We start from the raw sequence: 18,167 nt of genomic DNA, 5'->3' as shown, positions 1-18,167 counted from the left end.
TCCTCTCCTCTTGTATGGACCACAAGGGCTTTGACCAGGTTGAACTAAGCACTCACAACCCATCTTTAAAATGTTTTTTTTTCCACAAGCTTGCCAGCTTGTCCTGTTCCAGTCCCATCTGAACTGCAGAACTGAATTATCTCTCTCTCTCTCAGAGAAAACCACATGACCCTCTTAGAACAGCCAACTGCATGCAGACAGACTGTGGTTCCGGATCTAATCTTCTGAGTTTGTTCATCTGATGTTTTCCAAAACAATAATCCATTACTCCACAGCATGTCGAATTAACACCTACTTGTGAAGTCCTTAGAGGCATTCTTCAGTTTGTGCAAAGGCACTCAGAGCCTGGACTGTCTGGCTTAAGCAGAGCTCCAGCATTTTAAATGAGATATGTTTTGAAGTGTTTATATGTGACCTACACTAAAAAAAAACCTGCCACAATTTATCCCCTTTTAAAACATATCTATATACAAGATAAAATATAACATAATCTGTAACATGTAGTTCCTTACCTTTTCATCACAAACATGGCACAATGCATTTCCTCTATGAATTAATAAACAGACTTTGTAAATAGTTGAGGTCCCAGCACTGATCCCTTTACTACTAGTTATAACTTTAACCCTCAAGATCCAGTTATCTTCTCCGTTTTTTTGTTGGTTTGCTCATCTTCTGACTGATGTCTTAGTCTCCTATTTTGTAACCTTTGATAAAGCATCTCATTGAAAACCTTTTGAAAATCTAAAGATTTACACCTAGTGGTTTTCCTTCATCCACCCTGCTCTTTCCATCCTCAAGGAAGTTTGTCTAATATGATTTCCCCATGTTGATTTTGCGTAATTGTTGTATCAAAATCTATTGTCGTGAACATGTTTCACAAAATTTGTTTTGTGGCAGAATTACACATTCAAAATTGCAATAAAATACATTTTTTAAAGGAATAAAATAAATAAATAAATTGGTGCAAAGGAAGAGAAAAAATCTGTGGCTCATTATCCATTCAGAAAATCTGATGCCGGAGGAGAAGATGCTTTTGTAACATTGGGTGTTCGTCTCCTGTACCTCCTTCCTAATGGAGCCTGGGTGATGAGGGTCCTTGAAGATAGAGGCTGCTCTCTTATGGCCCAGGACAACAGGGGAGGAGTCATAGGGTATGAGTCATCAGTGGGTGGGCCAGCTCCATATATACAACAGTCAACAATAACTATATACCTGTACAGACTGAGACCATCTGAACAACCTTCACCACTGATAGATGCCACCTCTTGTAGAATGTCTTTAATGTCTTCAATGCCATGATGACCCTGGCTGAGTTCACAACTCTCTTTTGACTTTCCCTGTCCTGTGCATTGGCACCTCCGTTCCAGACAAGGATGCAACCAGTCAGAAGGTTTTCTAGGGTACACCTGTAGAAATTTAAGAGAGTCTATGGTGACATCCCAAATCTCCTCAAAATCCCTATGAAGTATAACTGCTGGTGACCCTTTTTCATGATTTCATCAACATAGAGGCCTCAGGGTAGATCTTCAGGGATGCTGACACCCAGAAATTTGAAGTTCTTGACCCTCTCCACTGCTGACCTCTCAATGAGGACTGGTTGGTGTTCTCCTGGTTTCCCCTTCCTGAAGTCCATTAGTTTTGGGAATGTTGAGTGCCTGTTATTGTGACACCAGACAATCAGTTGATCTATCTCACTCTTGTACACTTCCTCATTGCTGGCTGATAACTGTTGTGTCCTGGGAAAAATTATAGACGGCATTTCAATTGTGCCGAGCCCACAGTCATGGGTGTGGAGTGAACAGAGCAGTGGGCTAAGCACACATCCTGGAGGTGTGCCTGTGTTGCTCGTCAGTGATGTTTCCGATTTATACTGGCTGGAGTCTAGCGAAGGTTAAGTCAAGGGTCCAGTGGCAGAGGGAGGTGCAGAGGCCCAGGATTTGAAGCTTGCTGGCCAGTTCTGAGGGAATGATGGTGTTGAAAGCAGAAATGTAGGCGATGAAAAGCAGCCTGATGTACGTATTATTGTTGTCAAGGTGATGCAGGGCTGAGTGAAGAGCCAGTGAGATTGCATTTGCTGTGAATGATTCCCTGCATTACATTGGTCAGGATTCCAATCAGAGAAACACTTTATCACCTCCCATTACCAATCCGGTTTTAGATCCAATTTGCCAACTTGCTGGAGATCCCACTGGTATTTGAACAGAGGCAGACAGTTCGACCATTTTAAATCTGCCTGAGTTCTTATTATCTTACTCCTTTCATTAGTGTCACAGATCCCAATTTAGACATCATACTGCAGTCTTTCCTGGTCTTATTCTATTAGTTTTCACCATTTGTTATTGGATCCGGATTAAGACACAAGTTCACTAAGGTGATAAGAATGTTTTGTACCCATGTTAGGCACTACCAATAACCACAAAGACTAGGCTGAGGGAATGATAGGCTTTAATATACCTTGCTGGCCCAGGACAATGGGGGAGGAGTCATAGGGTATGAGTCATCAGTGGGTGGGCCAGTTCCATATATACAACAGTCAACAATAACTATATAGTTGTACAGACTGAGACCATCTGAACAACCTTCACCACTGATAGGCCTCAGTTATCTCTCTGCTCCCTGATAGGTTCAGGAGGCTGAAGTACATTACAAGGCTTGTGTCCATGAGGCCAATTCCAGACGAAAAGAACTGGAGAAAATGAAAGTGGAAATCATTACGCAGCTTCGCAAACTTATCTGCCACGGGGATCACATTCTAAAAGTGGTAAGTTCATCTTTCGCTTTTGCCTCGTGTAAACTTTCTCTCCTCTCCGGAACTTTTCTTCCTTATTCTCGTCCTTAAAATTCAACCTGCTGATATCATCTCATCCACATTTTCAGATTTGCTTTGCCTTTCTTTCACCCCTAGTCATTCTCATTCAATTTGTTTATTTCATCTTAGGAAGGATGATATTGTTTCTCCCCCCTCCCCATCCATCCCCTATCAGGGGGTTGGTGGGATGGAGGGGGGGTGGGGAGGAGCCCATTCCAATCAGGTTATCGAGATGAATGTCTTTTTCATTTTTTTTCTTTTTTGTCCTGATAGGTGGAGTCTTGTTTTTTAATGTTAATCAAGTATCTTTTGTCATTTTATGTGCATTTGGTCCTTTATTTAAGTGGTCAATGTATTCCTCTCCTTTTGCCAGTTTGTGTTGTGTGGAGGGGGGGGGGGGCGCGAGGGATAAAACTAGACTCAGTAAATATCTTTGCTAATTTTCATGCTGTATTGTGAATTATTGAAATTGTCTGAGTTTGGAAAAAGTATAAAATATTCAAAAAAGTAAGGATGGTGCCTACAACAAACTCTCCATATTGATCCCTGGAATAGCGGGTTTGTTATATGAGAAAACATTAGGCAAACTGGGCCTAAACATTTAAAAGGGCCAGAAGTGACCTCATCGAAACATACAAAACATTTAAGGACTTGATAGGGTACATGTGAAGTTGATGTTTCCTTTGTCTGGAATGAAATGTCAAATCTCAAAATAAGTGGTCAACCCCTGAACACATAGTGAATCTTTACAGTTCTCAGTCACTCAGTATAATAAATACAGTGGACTTAAAAAGATTTGAATATAAGGTTTATGCCCAGAAAGTGGCTTTGAGACAAAAGATTATCAGGCATAATCTGACTGAATATACAACAGGATACAGACAGGATGCAGAGTTGGGCAGAAACGTGGCAGATGGAGTTCAATCTGGATAAATGTGAGGTGATGCATTTTGGAAGGATGAACCAGAAGGCTGAATACAGGGTTAACAGTGTGGAAGAAGAGGGATGTTGGAGTTCAAATCCATTGATCTCTTAAGGTCATCACACAGGTTGATAGGACAATTAAGAAGGTCTATGATATGCTAGGCTTCAATAATCAAGAGTTAAGATGTCATGTTCCAGCTCTAGGGAGACCACAATTAGAATATTGTGTTTCGTTCTGGTCAGCTCATTGTGGAAACTGTGGAAAGAGTGCAGGAGGAAATTTACCAGGATGTTGCCTGAATTAGAAAATATGTTTACGAGGCAAGGTTAGCGGAGCTGGGGTTTATCTTTTTGGAGCGAAGAAGGATGAGAGGTGACTTCATAAAGTTCTCCAAGATTATGAGAGGCATTGATAAGGTAGATTGTCACACCTTTTTTCCAGGGAGGGAATAGCAAACACCAGAGGACATATGAACAAAATGAAGGGAGGAAAATTTAGGGGAGACATCAGGTGTAAGTTTTTTACACAGAGGGGTGTGGGTGCCTGGAATACCTTGCCAGGGATGATGGTGGAGGCAGGAACAATAGGGGCATTTAAGAGACTCATGAATTAAAAATAGAGGGTTATGAGGTAGGGAGGGTTTTATTTTCTATGGACAAGTATATATAGGTCAGCACAACATCGAGGGCCTGTCCTGTGCTGTAATTTGCTCTTTGTCTTTTTTTTAAATCCATCCTCTTGTTATTCCCTCCACCTTTGAATGTGTCACAGTCCCCATGTGAAGGTCAACTTTTGGACTGACCAGGTTCATTTCACCCCTCCCACAAGCAATGTTTTGTAAATGCCTCTAAAAAAAGGCCTCAGCGATTAGTTTGGTCGATGGAACATTCTCCTACTTGTTGCTGTTTAAAACTGAACGCATAACAAGCACTGGTTAGATCTGAGCCCATCCAAGAACGCACATCGCTTTTAATACTGATGATGGCAGCCCTATGGGTTGAAGTAATCCATACAGACATAGTCAAGTGTAGTGGGATAATGTAGAAGATTCATTTTCTTTGTTTCTACTGCTTGATTTACTTATGCTAGGAATATTTGACGGGGAAAAGGAGAAAAGTCTTTCCTCGGAATTCAATCCATGTTGTGTCTGACCAGAAAGGGACACTGGGAAGAAACAACTGTTGAATTTCCATGGAGATGCACCTAAATGAGTAAAATATGACCTTTCCTATTTTGGTACCAACAGGTCTCCATGAGCATGTTCCAAATGAAGCAGGAACAGATTGAACAGGTACCATTTTCCTTCCAAGCACTGCAGGAGAGTCTCAAACCACAGGAACCAGCCCAAAAATATTTTGAATTTATTCAAAACTTGGACAAGAAATTGATATCCACTGAGAGCTATGAGTTTGAAGAATTTGCTACCCCCAGCAGAAGGTCAGTGATGGTGGTTGATGTCTGATTTTATCGATGGTGTTATGAACAATGACACTAAACGGAATGAATAGTCTGCTCTCTCCTCTGCAATGGGATTGAATGGAAAGTGAAATTGAAGGGCTTGGACCCACAAGGTATTAAATAGTGGGAATAATTGAACCAGTTTGTTCTGGGGATTCTGTACCGTAAGAGCAAATAGGAAGGGTGTGGCCTACAGGGATGGAAGGGTGACATGATGAGTGATAAACTGCAAATGATTTTTTTCTCAGATCCTCCCCCTCTGGAAGGAGGAAAACCATCCCACCAGTTCATCGAACATCCGCATCCTCTGGCGACTTACCGAATACACAAGATGAGTTCGAAAACAAACTCAGTAAGTTCGTGTTAATGGTGTTCAAGAGCACGAAAGCCTTTGTTATATCCCGTGTGGGAGAGAAGAGACCCCCATTGCTCAATAAAAAAAAACGAATCAGGAAGGAAAATAAAAACCTTTTCCACTGTGAAATGTACAACTTAGTACCAAAATGTTTATTTCTTAATCAGGTCTGAGACAAAACTCAGTGCAATTTGTTGGGATATGGTGATGAGCTCCAAAATCAACCTTAATTTCTAGTCTATAAGTAGATAGAATGGGGCTAATCCAATGCGGTGCCATAGGGCCATGATGATTTTTTTTAAATTTTTTTTATTTTTCACACCATAAATCACATTAGCCATGATATACACTTTTTCTTTTTCACACACATACAGTGACTTTTTCTCCCCCCCCTCCCTCCTCCCAAGCCACCCCCCACCCCCCCCTCTCATCCATTTTAGGTATACAATCTAGGTTGCATTAAACCAGTCAGACACTTGTCATTCAACAAAAATACACCAGAAATTCTACTGAGTCCATTCTTTTCTTTCCTTCTCCTTCCATCAACTTCGGTAATGTTTGTCCCCGGTAGGTTTTCACTATTGTATTTAATGTAAGGCTCCCATATTTGTTCGAATATTTCAATATTATTTCTTAAACTATATGTTATTTTTTCTAATGGAATACATTTATTCATTTCTATATACCATTGTTGTATTTTCAAATTATCTTCCAATTTCCAGGTTGACATAATACATTTTTTTGCTACGGCTAGGGCTATATTAACAAATCTTTTTTGTGCATCCTCCAAATCAATTCCAAATTCTTTGTTTTTTATGTTACTTAGGAGAAAGATCTCTGGATTCTTTGGTATATTGTTTTCTGTTATTTTATTTAATATCTGATTGAGATCTTCCCAAAATTTTTCTACTCTCTCACATGTCCAGATTGCATGAATTGTTGTTCCCATTTCTTTTTTACATCGAAAACATCTATCAGATACTGTTGGGTCCCATTTATTTAACTTTTGAGGTGTAATGTATAGTCCGTGTAACCAATTATATTGTATCATACGTAGCCTCGTATTTATTGTATTTCTCATCGTTCCAGAACATAATTTCTCCCATGTTTCCTTTTTTATCTTTATATTTAAATCTTGTTCCCATTTTTGTTTAGTTTTACCATTTGTTTCCTCATTCTCCTTTTCTTGCAGTTTAATATACATATTTGTTATAAATCTTTTGATTAACATTGTATCTGTAATCACATATTCAAGGTTACTTCCCTCTGGTAAACTCAAATTGCTTCCTAATTTATCCTTCAAGTAGGATCTCAGTTGGTAATATGCCAGCGCTGTATCTCCAGTTATATTGTACTTATCTCTCATTTGTTCAAAGGATAAGAATCTACTTCCTGAAAAACAATTTTCTATTCTTTTAATCCCTTTTTTTCCCATTCTCTAAAGGAAAGGTTATCTATTGTAAAAGGGAGTAGCTTATTTTGCGTCAATATTAGTTTTGGTAATTGATAATTTGTTTTATTTCTTTCTACATGAATCTTCTTCCAAATATTGAGGAGATGATGTAACACTGGAGAAGTTCTATGTTGTACCAATTTTTCATCCCATTTATATAATATGTGTTCAGGATTCTTTTCCCCTATTTTATCTAATTCTAATCTCGTCCAGTCTGGTTTTTCCCTTGTTTGATAAAAATCTGTTAGGTATCTTAATTGTGCGGCTCTATAATAATTTTTAAAGTTTGGCAATTGTAAGCCTCCTTGTTTATACCATTCTGTTAATTTATCTAGTGCTATCCTCGGTTTCCCCCCTCTCCATAAAAATTTCCTTATTATTTTCTTTAACTCTTTGAAGAATTTTTCTGTCAGTTGTATTGGCAATGCCTGAAATAAGTATAATATCCTTGGAAAAATGTTCATTTTAATACAGTTTATCCTTCCTATCAGTGTTAGTGGTAGATCTTTCCAATGCTCTAAATCGTCCTGTAATTTTTTCATTAGTGGATTATAATTGAGTTTATATAATTGGCCTAGATTTTTGTTTATTTGTACACCTAGGTATCTTATTGCCTGCATTTGCCATCTGAATGGAGATTCCTTCTTAAATTTTGAGAAATCTGCATTATTCATAGGCATTGCTTCACTTTTATTTACGTTTATCTTGTAACCCGACACTTCTCCATATTCCTTCAATTTCTTATATAATTCTTTTATTGATAGTTCTGGTTCTGTTAAGTACACTATAACATCATCCGCAAACAGACTGATTTTATATTCCCTGTCTTTTATTTTTATTCCTTTTATATTATTATCTATTCTTATCAATTCTGCTAGTGGTTCTATAGCTAGCGCAAATAATAAAGGTGATAGTGGGCATCCCTGCCGCGTTGACCTGCTTAAGTTAAATTGCTTTGATACATGTCCATTTACTGTCACTTTCGCTAACGGTCCCTTATATAATGCTTTAATCCAATTAATATATTTCTCCGGTAAACTGAATTTTTGCAATACTTTGAACAAATAATTCCATTCTACTCTGTCGAAGGCCTTCTCTGCGTCTAAAGCAACTGCTACTGCAGGTGCTTTTTTCCTTCTACTGCATGAATTAAGTTAATAAATTTACAAATATTGTCTGTTGTGCGTCTTTTTTTGATAAATCCAGTTTGGTCTAAATTTACCATTTTCGGTACCTGTTCTGCTAATCTGTTTGCTAATAGTTTAGTTATTATCTTATAATCTGTGTTTAGCAAAGATATTGGTCTATATGACGCTGGTGAGAGTGGATCTTTCCCTTGTTTTAGTATTACTGTAATTATTGCTGTTTTACATGAATCTGGTAAGCTTTGTGTTTCATCAATCTGGTTGATTACATCCAGGAGGGGCGGAATTAATAAGTCTTTAAATGTTTTGTAGAATTCTATTGGAAATCCATCCTCTCCTGGTGTCTTATTATTTGGTAATTTTTTTATTATCTCTTGTATTTCTACTGTTCCAAATGGTTCTGTTAATTTATTTTGTTCCTCTATTTGTAGTTTTGGTAGTTCAATTTTAGTCAAAAATTCATCTATTTTCCCTTCTTTCCCCTCGTTTCAGTTCGGTATAATTGTTCATAGAATTCTCTAAAGTTTTCCTTAATTTCTTTTGGATTATATGTAATTTGTTTTTCTTTTTTCCTTGATGCCAATACCATTTTCTTAGCTTGTTCTGTCTTAAGCTGCCATGCTAGGATTTTGTGCGTTTTTTCACCTAGTTCATAATATTTCTGTTTTGTCTTCATTATATTCTTCTGTTTGTAATGTTTCATATTTTATTTTTTTATCTGCCAATTCTCTTTTAGTTGTATCTTCCTTCATTGCTAATTTTTTTTCTATGTTTACTATTTCCCTTTCCAACTGCTCTGTTTCCTGATTATAGTCCTTCTTCATCTTGGTTACATAACTTATTATTTGCCCTCTAATGAATGCTTTCATTGCATCCCATAGTATAAACTTATCTTCCACTGATTCCGTATTTACTTCAAAATACATTTTTAATTGTTTTTCAATAAATTCTCTAAAATCCTGTCTTTTAAGTAGTATGGGGTTTAATCTCCATCTATACATTCTTGGAGGGATGTCCTCTAGCTTTACTGTCAATATTAAGGGTGAATGGTCCGATAGTATTCTCGCTTTATATTCTGTTTTTCTTACTCTATCCTGCATACGAGCTGATAACAGAAATAGGTCTATTCTTGAGTATGTTTTATGTCTAGCCGAGTAGTATGAGTATTCCTTTTCTTTTGGGTTTTGTTTCCTCCATATATCCAAAAGTTTCATTTCTTGCATTGATTTAATTATAAATTTGGTTACTTTGTTCTTTCTGTTAATTTTTTTCCCCGTTTTATCCATATTTGAATCCAAATTCAGGTTGAAATCCCCTCCTATTAGTATGTTCCCTTGCGTATTAGCTACCTTCAAAAAGATATCTTGCATAAACTTTTGATCTTCTTCGTTAGGTGAATATACATTAAGTAGATTCCAAAACTCCGAATATATCTGACATTTTATCATAACATATCTCCCTGCTGGATCTATTATTTCCTCTTCTATTTTAAATGGCACATTTTTACTAATTAATATAGCCACTCCTCTTGCTTTTGAATTATACGATGCTGCTATTACATGTCCTACCCAATCTCTCTTTAATTTCTTGTGCTCCAATTCAGTTAAGTGTGTTTCTTGGACAAATGCTATATCAATTTTTTCCTTTTTCAGTAAATTTAGTAGTTTCTTCCTTTTAATTTGGTTATGTATTTCATTAATATTTAAAGTCATATAGTTCAGCGTAGCCATTTTATACTTTGTTTATCTTCTCTTTCCGTTTTTCCATCATTACCTTTCCTCCTTTTCCATTTCTGTTTTCTTATTTTCAACTCTTTATAAGACAAAATTCCTACAACATCAAACATTTTCCTTATTCTCCTATTTATATCTTCTTTATCCCCAATCTCCCCTTCCCCTCCTGAGTTGTCCTTTATCCTTTGTCGGACAACCACATCTCCCCTCTCCATTTGGGTTTGCGAATCCACTCGCAAGCGTCAACTGATTTTGCAGTGACCGGTATTCCCCCCCACCCAGCCCCCCCCAGAAAAGATTTCACTTTTCATATGTAACAAAGGTCACTCTTTTAATTCCCTCCTTATTCTCTCTATTCCATTACCTTCCCTTATTAATTCTTGTCTATACTATCTATATTTTCCTCTAAGTACAGATACATTCACGTATGCACATTGTATCTATTCACTCTTATACCTCTTTACCCACATACATATCAATCGTGATCATTTTTACTCTCATTACCCGTCTTCATCCCTCAGTCTATTTTTGTAATTGTTCTGCAAATTTTCGTGCTTCTTCTGGATCCAAGAATAGTCTGTTTTGTTGTCCTGGAATAAATATTTTCAATACCTCTGGATGCTTTAGTATAAATTTATACCCTTTCTTCCATAAAATCGCCTTTGCTGTATTGAACTCCTTTCTCTTCTTTAGGAGTTCAAAACTTATATCTGGATAAATGAAGATTTTTTGCCCTTTATACTCCAGTGGTTTGTTGCCCTCTCTTACTTTTTCCATTGTCTTCTCCAGTACCTTTTCTCTTGTAGTATATCTTAGGAATTTTACTAAAATAGATCTTGGTTTTTGTTGTGGTTGTGGTTTAGAGGCCAATGCTCTATGTGCCCTTTCTATTTCCATTTCTTGCTGTAGTTCTGGACATCCTAGGGTCTTAGGGATCCAATCTTTTATAAACTCCCTCATATTCTTGCCTTCTTCATCTTCCTTAAGGCCCACTATCTTTATGTTATTTCTTCTGTTATAATTTTCCATTATATCTATTTTTTGAGCTAACAGTTCTTGTGTCTCTATCACTTTTTTATTAGATTCCTCCAATTTCTTTTTTAAGTCTTCTACCTCCATTTCTGCTGCTACTGCCCGCTCTTCCATCTTGTCCATTTTCTTTCCCATTTCTGATAAGGTCATATCTATTTTATTCATTTTCTCTTCTGTGTTGTTTATTCTTCTTCTTAAATCATTAAATTCCTGTGTTTGCCATTCTTTAAATGACTCCATGTATCCTTTAATAAGAGAAAGTATAACCTTTATCTTGCCTTTCTTTTCTTCTTCTATTTCACTGTACTCTTCCTCTTCCTCTTCTTCTTCCTCTGGGTTGGCCATCTGTTGTTTCTTTGTTGCCCTTTTCTTCTCTTCTTTCTTGTTTCCATTGTCTTCTGTGTTCTCTTCTTGCTGCAGGTGTTCTGCAGCTGTCGTTGCCGGTTGTGGAGATCGACTCCCCAGCTGGTCCCCCCTCCCGTCGGTGTGTTTTTTTTCATGCGCGGTTGCGCACTTTTACTCGGCTCAGCGAGCCATTTTTGTAGTCCACTATCTACCGACCTGAGGGAGCGGGTTTCTCTCTCCACTGCGGGCCTCTTCGAACAGGTAAGGCCTTCTCCTTCTTCCTCCGTTGTCTTCTCTTCCTCTCTTCTTACCGTTGCTTTCGATTTTTCTTTTTTTGTCGCCATCTTCTTTCCACCTTTATACTCACTTTTCTTTAACTTTTATTTCTGTGCCTTTGTGTTTTCCTTTGTTTTTCCCGACTTTTCTGGAGAGGGCTGGAGTTCACCGTCCGGCCACTACTCCATCACGTGACTCCTCCGGGCCATGATGATCTTGATGGCTGTTTTAATTCTATTCCATCACCACTCTCCTCAACGCACTTGCAAGATATCACAAATAGCAAATTGACGCTGTTCAACTAATCTGTTTATTGATACATCCTGACCAGCAAAGAGGTGGCCTCAGCCAGTCACACAGCTTCCATTGCAAAGAAATGGACAGTCGATGTTTTGGGTCAGGACACACTGTCAATAAGGTAGGAAGGGAAGAGGGCAGTGCAAAAAAGAGGGGAAGGGGTGGGAAATTAATAAGATGCTAGGCAAATGAAGTCGGGAGATAGGCAGAGACACCACTGGAGGTTGGAGTCGAGTGAAATAAATGTTAGTTCTAAAACGGGCGAGGACATTTGGAGACAGGTTGGGAGGGGGGGAGGATACCCGAATTGGATTGATTCCATGCTGTTGAGTTGTAGGGTACCCAGATGGAATGCATGTTCTTCAACTGGGACTAGCGAGATGATGGTCGGCACAGACTAGAGGGGCTGTTTTCTGTCCTGTAATGTTCTAAGTTTTCATTTGGCTTCACCCTTATGATGGGTAAGGTCAAGAACAGGTAGGTTTGTGTGAGAATGGGAAGAGGAATTAAAATGTAATTCCAGTTAGTCCCATCTTGTTCTTAGCTTGTTCCCATTTTCCTAGCCCATCCCACACTCGCTTTTCACAACAACCTCTCCCACTGCATCCTATTACCTTGTGATCCTTCCCCAGCCTGAGCTTTATCTCCCACCATAGTCTCAATAAAAAGTCTCTACCCCAAATGCTGCCGGTCCATTTGTGTCACGAATGCAGCTCGACTGCCTGAGCAGCTCCAGCATCTAATGTTGGCGCAAGATTCTTGCATCTGCAGTCTGTGGTGCTTTGAGCACTGGGTCCTCTTGCTCCCAAATGCGGTGAGCCTCCGTTTATTGAGCTCCTGCCTGAAGTGAAATGTTAGCCTGGGTTTTGTTTGAATCATCGGCCAAAAGATAGGAGTAGAAGCAACTAGGCCAAGGCTGGCACTGTGTCCAGCTTCACTCGCAGCCCCAACCAATAGCCATGTGATTGAGATGGATTATCAGATCAATGAAGTAAAAGGAGCAGGACACCTTCTTATTTATCAGGATACAAATCTTATTTATCTTCATGACTCTTAAAATGTCCTCTGCACTTTTCCTCCATGTCGTGAAATGTCAAGGGCTCAAACAGCTCCAACACTTTTCACCTTTTTTTTGTTACAGTGCTTCATAACACAGCTGGAACAAAACCCTGGTTAAGCGATTCAGAAAGTACTGAAGTCAGCAGTGAGTCACGTTCCCTCGATTCACCCATGTCCAGCCCAGGTAAATGCCAACAAGGTGTCATAATATAAAGCAGATTACAGATACACAGACCAGAAATCACACTTGGCCAATGTGCTTGAGTTTTTGGAAATAAATAAAGGGAAACCAGAGATGTGGTGCATTTGGATTTCCAGGATGGCTTCGACAAGATACCACACAAAATATTTTGAAACAAATTGAGAGAAGGTTAGATTGGAAGTAATTTATTGTGCAGTGAGGACTGGATAATGGACAGTAGCAATAAATGGATCATTTTTACGTTAGTGGAATCCATGCTGGGCCATGAATGATTACAAACTTTATCAATGATTTGGATGGGGTGGCCAAATGTCTTATAGCTAGGACTACTACTGACGTAAAGCACGATGACTGTGTTTGTGAGGAGGAAGGGGATAAAGGTGCTTAAGTGAATGGAATAAAAGAAGTTGAAAAACGTGAGAAAATTACAAAAGCGAACCTTTTAAAATGTTGTAAGATTTGAAAAATGGTATTCAAAGGGAAAATGGTGACCACAGATTACTGCAGGTGAAGCAAGCACGTTGGAAAGGTGAAGCGTGTACTGATCTATGCTGCAAGAACCTCTGGAATTCAAGAGTGTGGCGCTGAGGTAACAGTGAGCAAGCACAAAACTCCACAGACGGTACAACAGGCTTTATTCCAGTAAAAGTCTGAACACCAGTTCATGCTTCAGTGGCTCCCCATGTGCTGGCTCAGGAGGGGCCGGCTCAGGTCTATATTCGGGTCGGCTGACTGACATCCAGCCAAGTGGAGTCAACCCCTTAGGTGGTCTTCCTGCAGGTACAGAGATCGCCCCCTGCAGTCGGCTGGTGGTCATATCACCATAAAGAATAAAAATTCTTACTGCAATTATATAAGCGAGTGTGAGACTAAACCTGGGATTCTAAACACAAATCTCCTCACTATCCAAGGAAGGAGATACTTGTTATGAAGTTTTACCATGTCAATTCCAAGAATAGAGGACCAACTATCCTTGAGCAGATTGGGAAAATAGGTCAAGAGTTTTGAAGAAATGTTAAAATTCTTACGGGTTTAGCGGGGGAGATACAGGGGAGGCGATTATCCCAGGTTTTATCATCCTAAAATCAGGGGCTGAAATACAAATCCATTATTCCCCTGTCCCTTCCTCCCTCCACTAGAAGTCTGACTATTTTTGCTGATACCCGACAAAGGTCCCATGCCTGAAATGCTGGTTACCTGCTGTGTGACCTACTGAGTTTCTCCAACAAGTTGGTGTATTGTAAGGTGGCTGACATTGTGCCTTTATTTAAAAAAGGCTGTAAGGATAAGCCAGCTTAACATCAGTCATGAGGAAGATACTGGAGGGAATTCTGAGACAAAGTCTGTAGGACTAATTCAAGATAGTCAACTTAGCCTTGCGCATGGGAAATCATGTCTCGTGAACTTGATTATAGAAGTGACTGAGAAAATTGATGAGGGCAGAGTTGTAGACATTGTTGACATGAATTTTAACAAGGCCATTGACAAAGGTCCCACATTGGAGGCTGGTCTAGTGTAGAGCTCGTCGAAAGAATCAAAGACTTGTTGATCCAAACCAAGGCTTTTATTAGCAAAAGACAGGAGCTCTTCACAGGTGGCCGACCAGTCCGGAATGATCCGACCTGGCTAGGGACACAACCCTTTAAGGCCCAGACAGTAGGCGTGGCTTAGCTCTCAGCCAATCGCTGTAAGCACAGTCTAGATACTGTAACTATATACATTGGTGATAGGTCTGTACTATCACACCACTGGAGGTTGGAGTCGAGTGAAATAAATGTTAGTTCTAAAACGGGTGAGGACATTTGGAGACAGGTTGGGAGGATACCCGAATCTAGTAAGTTTTATTTTAATGTGGGAGATTCTTTACAGCAATGAATGTTCAAGTTTTGTCTCATTGCTGTACTATCTCGTTGGTTACCTGGAACACTCCAGGGTGAAAAGTTGTTTGCACTGGACAGGATTATGTGGACCATAACAAGATAGAAAACCAGTAACTTGATGCCACCCAGTACTTAGCAAAAAGAGACGCAGGCTCATCGCAGTCAGAGGCAAGTTTACCGACTGGTTATTCCAGGAGGTGCGTTTTGATGACTTCATTATTAACTGCAATAATCTACTTGGAAATGTGAACAGCCTTTTTTTTCTTACTGGAGTCAATAAGGTCAGATCGGTCCAACGAGGAGTCCGTTGTGACTGTGACCAGGGAGCTAATCTGGAATCCGGATCGCTTAATCGATGTGGCGCCACAAAAATGCCAAGAGAATCAGTAGCAACAAAGTAGATCGACTCGGGGAAGGGGCTGCAAGGCAGGCAGCAAGTGAACTGGTTTGAAAATGCAGCGCAGTCCATAGTTCATTGTAAGAAATCTTCCCACCTATTCCTGACTTTCAGCGGCAAGTCCACAGAAGCGTCGGGGATGGCTAATTATTTAAACTCTTGTATTTGCTGTTTATTTACGCAGTCGAAGCATAACATTGAGAGAGAGAGAGTTGCCACAACCCACTGGTGTCAATAAATGAATATCTAAGCATGTTGTGTGCCAGAAATGATGCTGCTTTAAAGGATTCTAATCTCCATCTTAATTTTACAGTACAAAATAGTAGTAATGGCCCAAAATTGGTCACTCCAATATTGTCTTTGTTCTGCCATCACACCCACGCACGTGGCAGTCGGCACAATTTAGAACCCCTTTAAAATAAATGCTTCAGACCCCATTATTCCTTAATCTGGCCCTGGATTCACCTTCAAACTAACACAGAATACACTGCCTCTCCTTTCTTCCTGTGTCTATATGCTGGAACTGCTTACCCAACAGAACTGTGGGAAAACAGTGGGTCATTGGCATCTTCTCAAGAGCGATTAAGAATTGGCAATAAATGCTGGCTTTGCCAGTAACACCTCGATCCCAAAATATTAATGAAATTGTAAAAAGGCTGTATGTTTATTAAGGTGTTTTGGGTTTTTTTTCAGCTCATTTAGGAAGGAAATTGCCAAAACCCACCGTGTCAGGGATGTCGCCAGATGATTTTGAAGAGAGGGACGGGAATCTGGTACATGATAACGGTATGTTACTAGTTTGAGAATGGAATCAGGACACTGCATAATTATATAAATAAAAAGGTCTAAATGAAGATGATGAGCCTTCACATCTGCAAAAAATAATTGTTGAAAATTGTGAAATGTGCGTGCCACAGCACGCCAATGACAGCTCACTAGCTGGCAGCAATCATAAGAAAATTTCAACTTGCTTGAAGCAAAGAGAGTTACAGGGGAAGCAACGCTTGGAGATTGAAAACTTGGCCAAATGGTGCGACAACTCAATGCCATCAAAACCAAGGAGCTGTCTGATGCCTTCAGGAAGGGGAAACCAGAGGTTTACAATCCAGTGATCGCTGGGGGAGTAGAGGAGGAGAGAGTTTTTGGGAGTCATTATCTCAGAGGATCTTTCCTGGAGACAATACACTAGTGGCATCGTGAAGAAAGTATGTCCACCCCTCTACTTCCTCAGGAGTTTGTGGAGGTTTGGTATGACACCAGAAACCTTGGCAAATTTCCACAGAGGTGTGGTGGAAACTGTGCATCATGGTCTGGTATGGAAGCACCAATACTCCTGAGTGTAAAGCCCTGCAAAGAGTAGTGGACACAACCCAGTTTAACAAAGGCAAAACCCTCCCTACCATCGTGAACATCTACAGGGAACACTGCCGTCGGAGAACAACAGCAATCATCAAGGATCCAAAACCACCTAGCACACACTCTGTATTCGCTGCTGCCATCAGGAAAGAGGTATAAGACTTGTAGCACCAGGTTCAGGAACAGCTGCCAACCTGGAATGTAAATTTGTTGCGGGAATACAATGTGCCGAAATTAAAACATCTATTAAAGGTATGGACTAAAAAAAATAAGATTTTAGGATCAAAAGGAAAATTGTCAATTTTAACCTCATTATATAACAATCAGGTTATTCCTTTTTCAATGTTTAATAATCATTTAAAAAGTTGGGACTCTAAGGGTATAAAGATGTTACAGGATTGTTTTGTAGAAAGACAGTTTCTTTCAATCAATTGAAAGAGCGTTTTGATATTGCTGAAAATTCTTTGTTTGTTTATAATCAACTTCAAGCTTTGGTGAAAGATATGTATGGTAGAGAGATTTTACCTGTACTGACGGAATTCGTGTCTTTGATTTCTTCTTTTCCAAAAAAGTGTTATATTTCTGTTATGTACCAAGTATTACAAGACAATATGGATAAACGGAAATGGGAGAAGTCCAAGCTTAAATGGGAAAATGATTTAGCCTTTGCTTTTCCTGAAGACTATTGGGCAGATAGGTGTCAGGATAGTGTTACGACATTGACAAATGTGCAGTGTGGAATGGTTAATTATAATTTTCTACATCAGTTGTATTTAACTCCAGAGAAAATGAAAAAATATGGTTTTAGTAATTCGGACTCTTGTTTTAGATATGGTGTATGTACTGGTACTTTTTTTTAATGTGTTTGGTCTTGTGTTCATGTGCAACCATTTTGGCAAGAAATTAGGTTAACTTTGGAAAAATTATATGACATTAAGTTACCACTAGATCCATCTATTTTTTTAATGCATTATATGATTCCTTTAAAGGGATTAGGGTTAGATAAATTTCAAATTGCATTTGTACACTTAGCATTGTCTGTAGCTCGAAAACGTGTAGCAAGTACATGGAAAGATAATATAGTGATTAATATAATGCGATGGCAGAATGAATTGAAAGCTTGTATTGTAATGGAAAATATTACATATAATCTGCATGACAATTATTCTTTTTTGTTAATAAGTGAAATATGTGCATTTAGATATATTTTGATTTATTACATATTCTTAGTTTCTGTTTATATATTTTTGGCTCTCCTTAAGAGGACTGCTTGATGGGGTGGGAGGGTGGGTGGGGACTTATTTTTCTGTTTTTCTTTTTATACATATATATATATTTATATAAAATTGTTTTTATGGAATGTATGTTGTATTATTACTAATGATCTTTCAAATTAATAAAGTTTAAAAAAAGGAACAGCTGCTCCTCCACCCCTCCACCATCAG

The 18,167-nt window shown here is 38.9% G+C and overlaps 1 protein-coding gene across 11 annotated transcripts in view; it reads left to right on the top strand.

Moving 5' to 3' along the window:
- The window catches only part of LOC138758574 (GEM-interacting protein-like), a 197,261-nt gene that overhangs the window by 157,863 nt on the left and 21,231 nt on the right, over window positions 1–18,167 (top strand). For all 11 annotated transcript variants that reach the window (XM_069927700.1, XM_069927701.1, XM_069927704.1 and 8 more), the window contains 5 exons: window positions 2,624–2,761; window positions 4,981–5,171; window positions 5,441–5,544; window positions 12,970–13,071; window positions 16,060–16,152. In XM_069927700.1, coding sequence (XP_069783801.1) covers window positions 2,624–2,761; window positions 4,981–5,171; window positions 5,441–5,544; window positions 12,970–13,071; window positions 16,060–16,152 — 628 coding nt within the window. The remainder of the gene's footprint in view (window positions 1–2,623; window positions 2,762–4,980; window positions 5,172–5,440; window positions 5,545–12,969; window positions 13,072–16,059; window positions 16,153–18,167) is intronic.

The sequence above is a fragment of the Narcine bancroftii genome, chromosome 3 (assembly GCF_036971445.1).
Source record: "Narcine bancroftii isolate sNarBan1 chromosome 3, sNarBan1.hap1, whole genome shotgun sequence".
Taxonomy (NCBI): domain Eukaryota; kingdom Metazoa; phylum Chordata; class Chondrichthyes; order Torpediniformes; family Narcinidae; genus Narcine; species Narcine bancroftii.
Note: the sequence above shows the minus strand (reverse complement) of the source record. Positions and strands in the feature narration are given on the sequence as shown.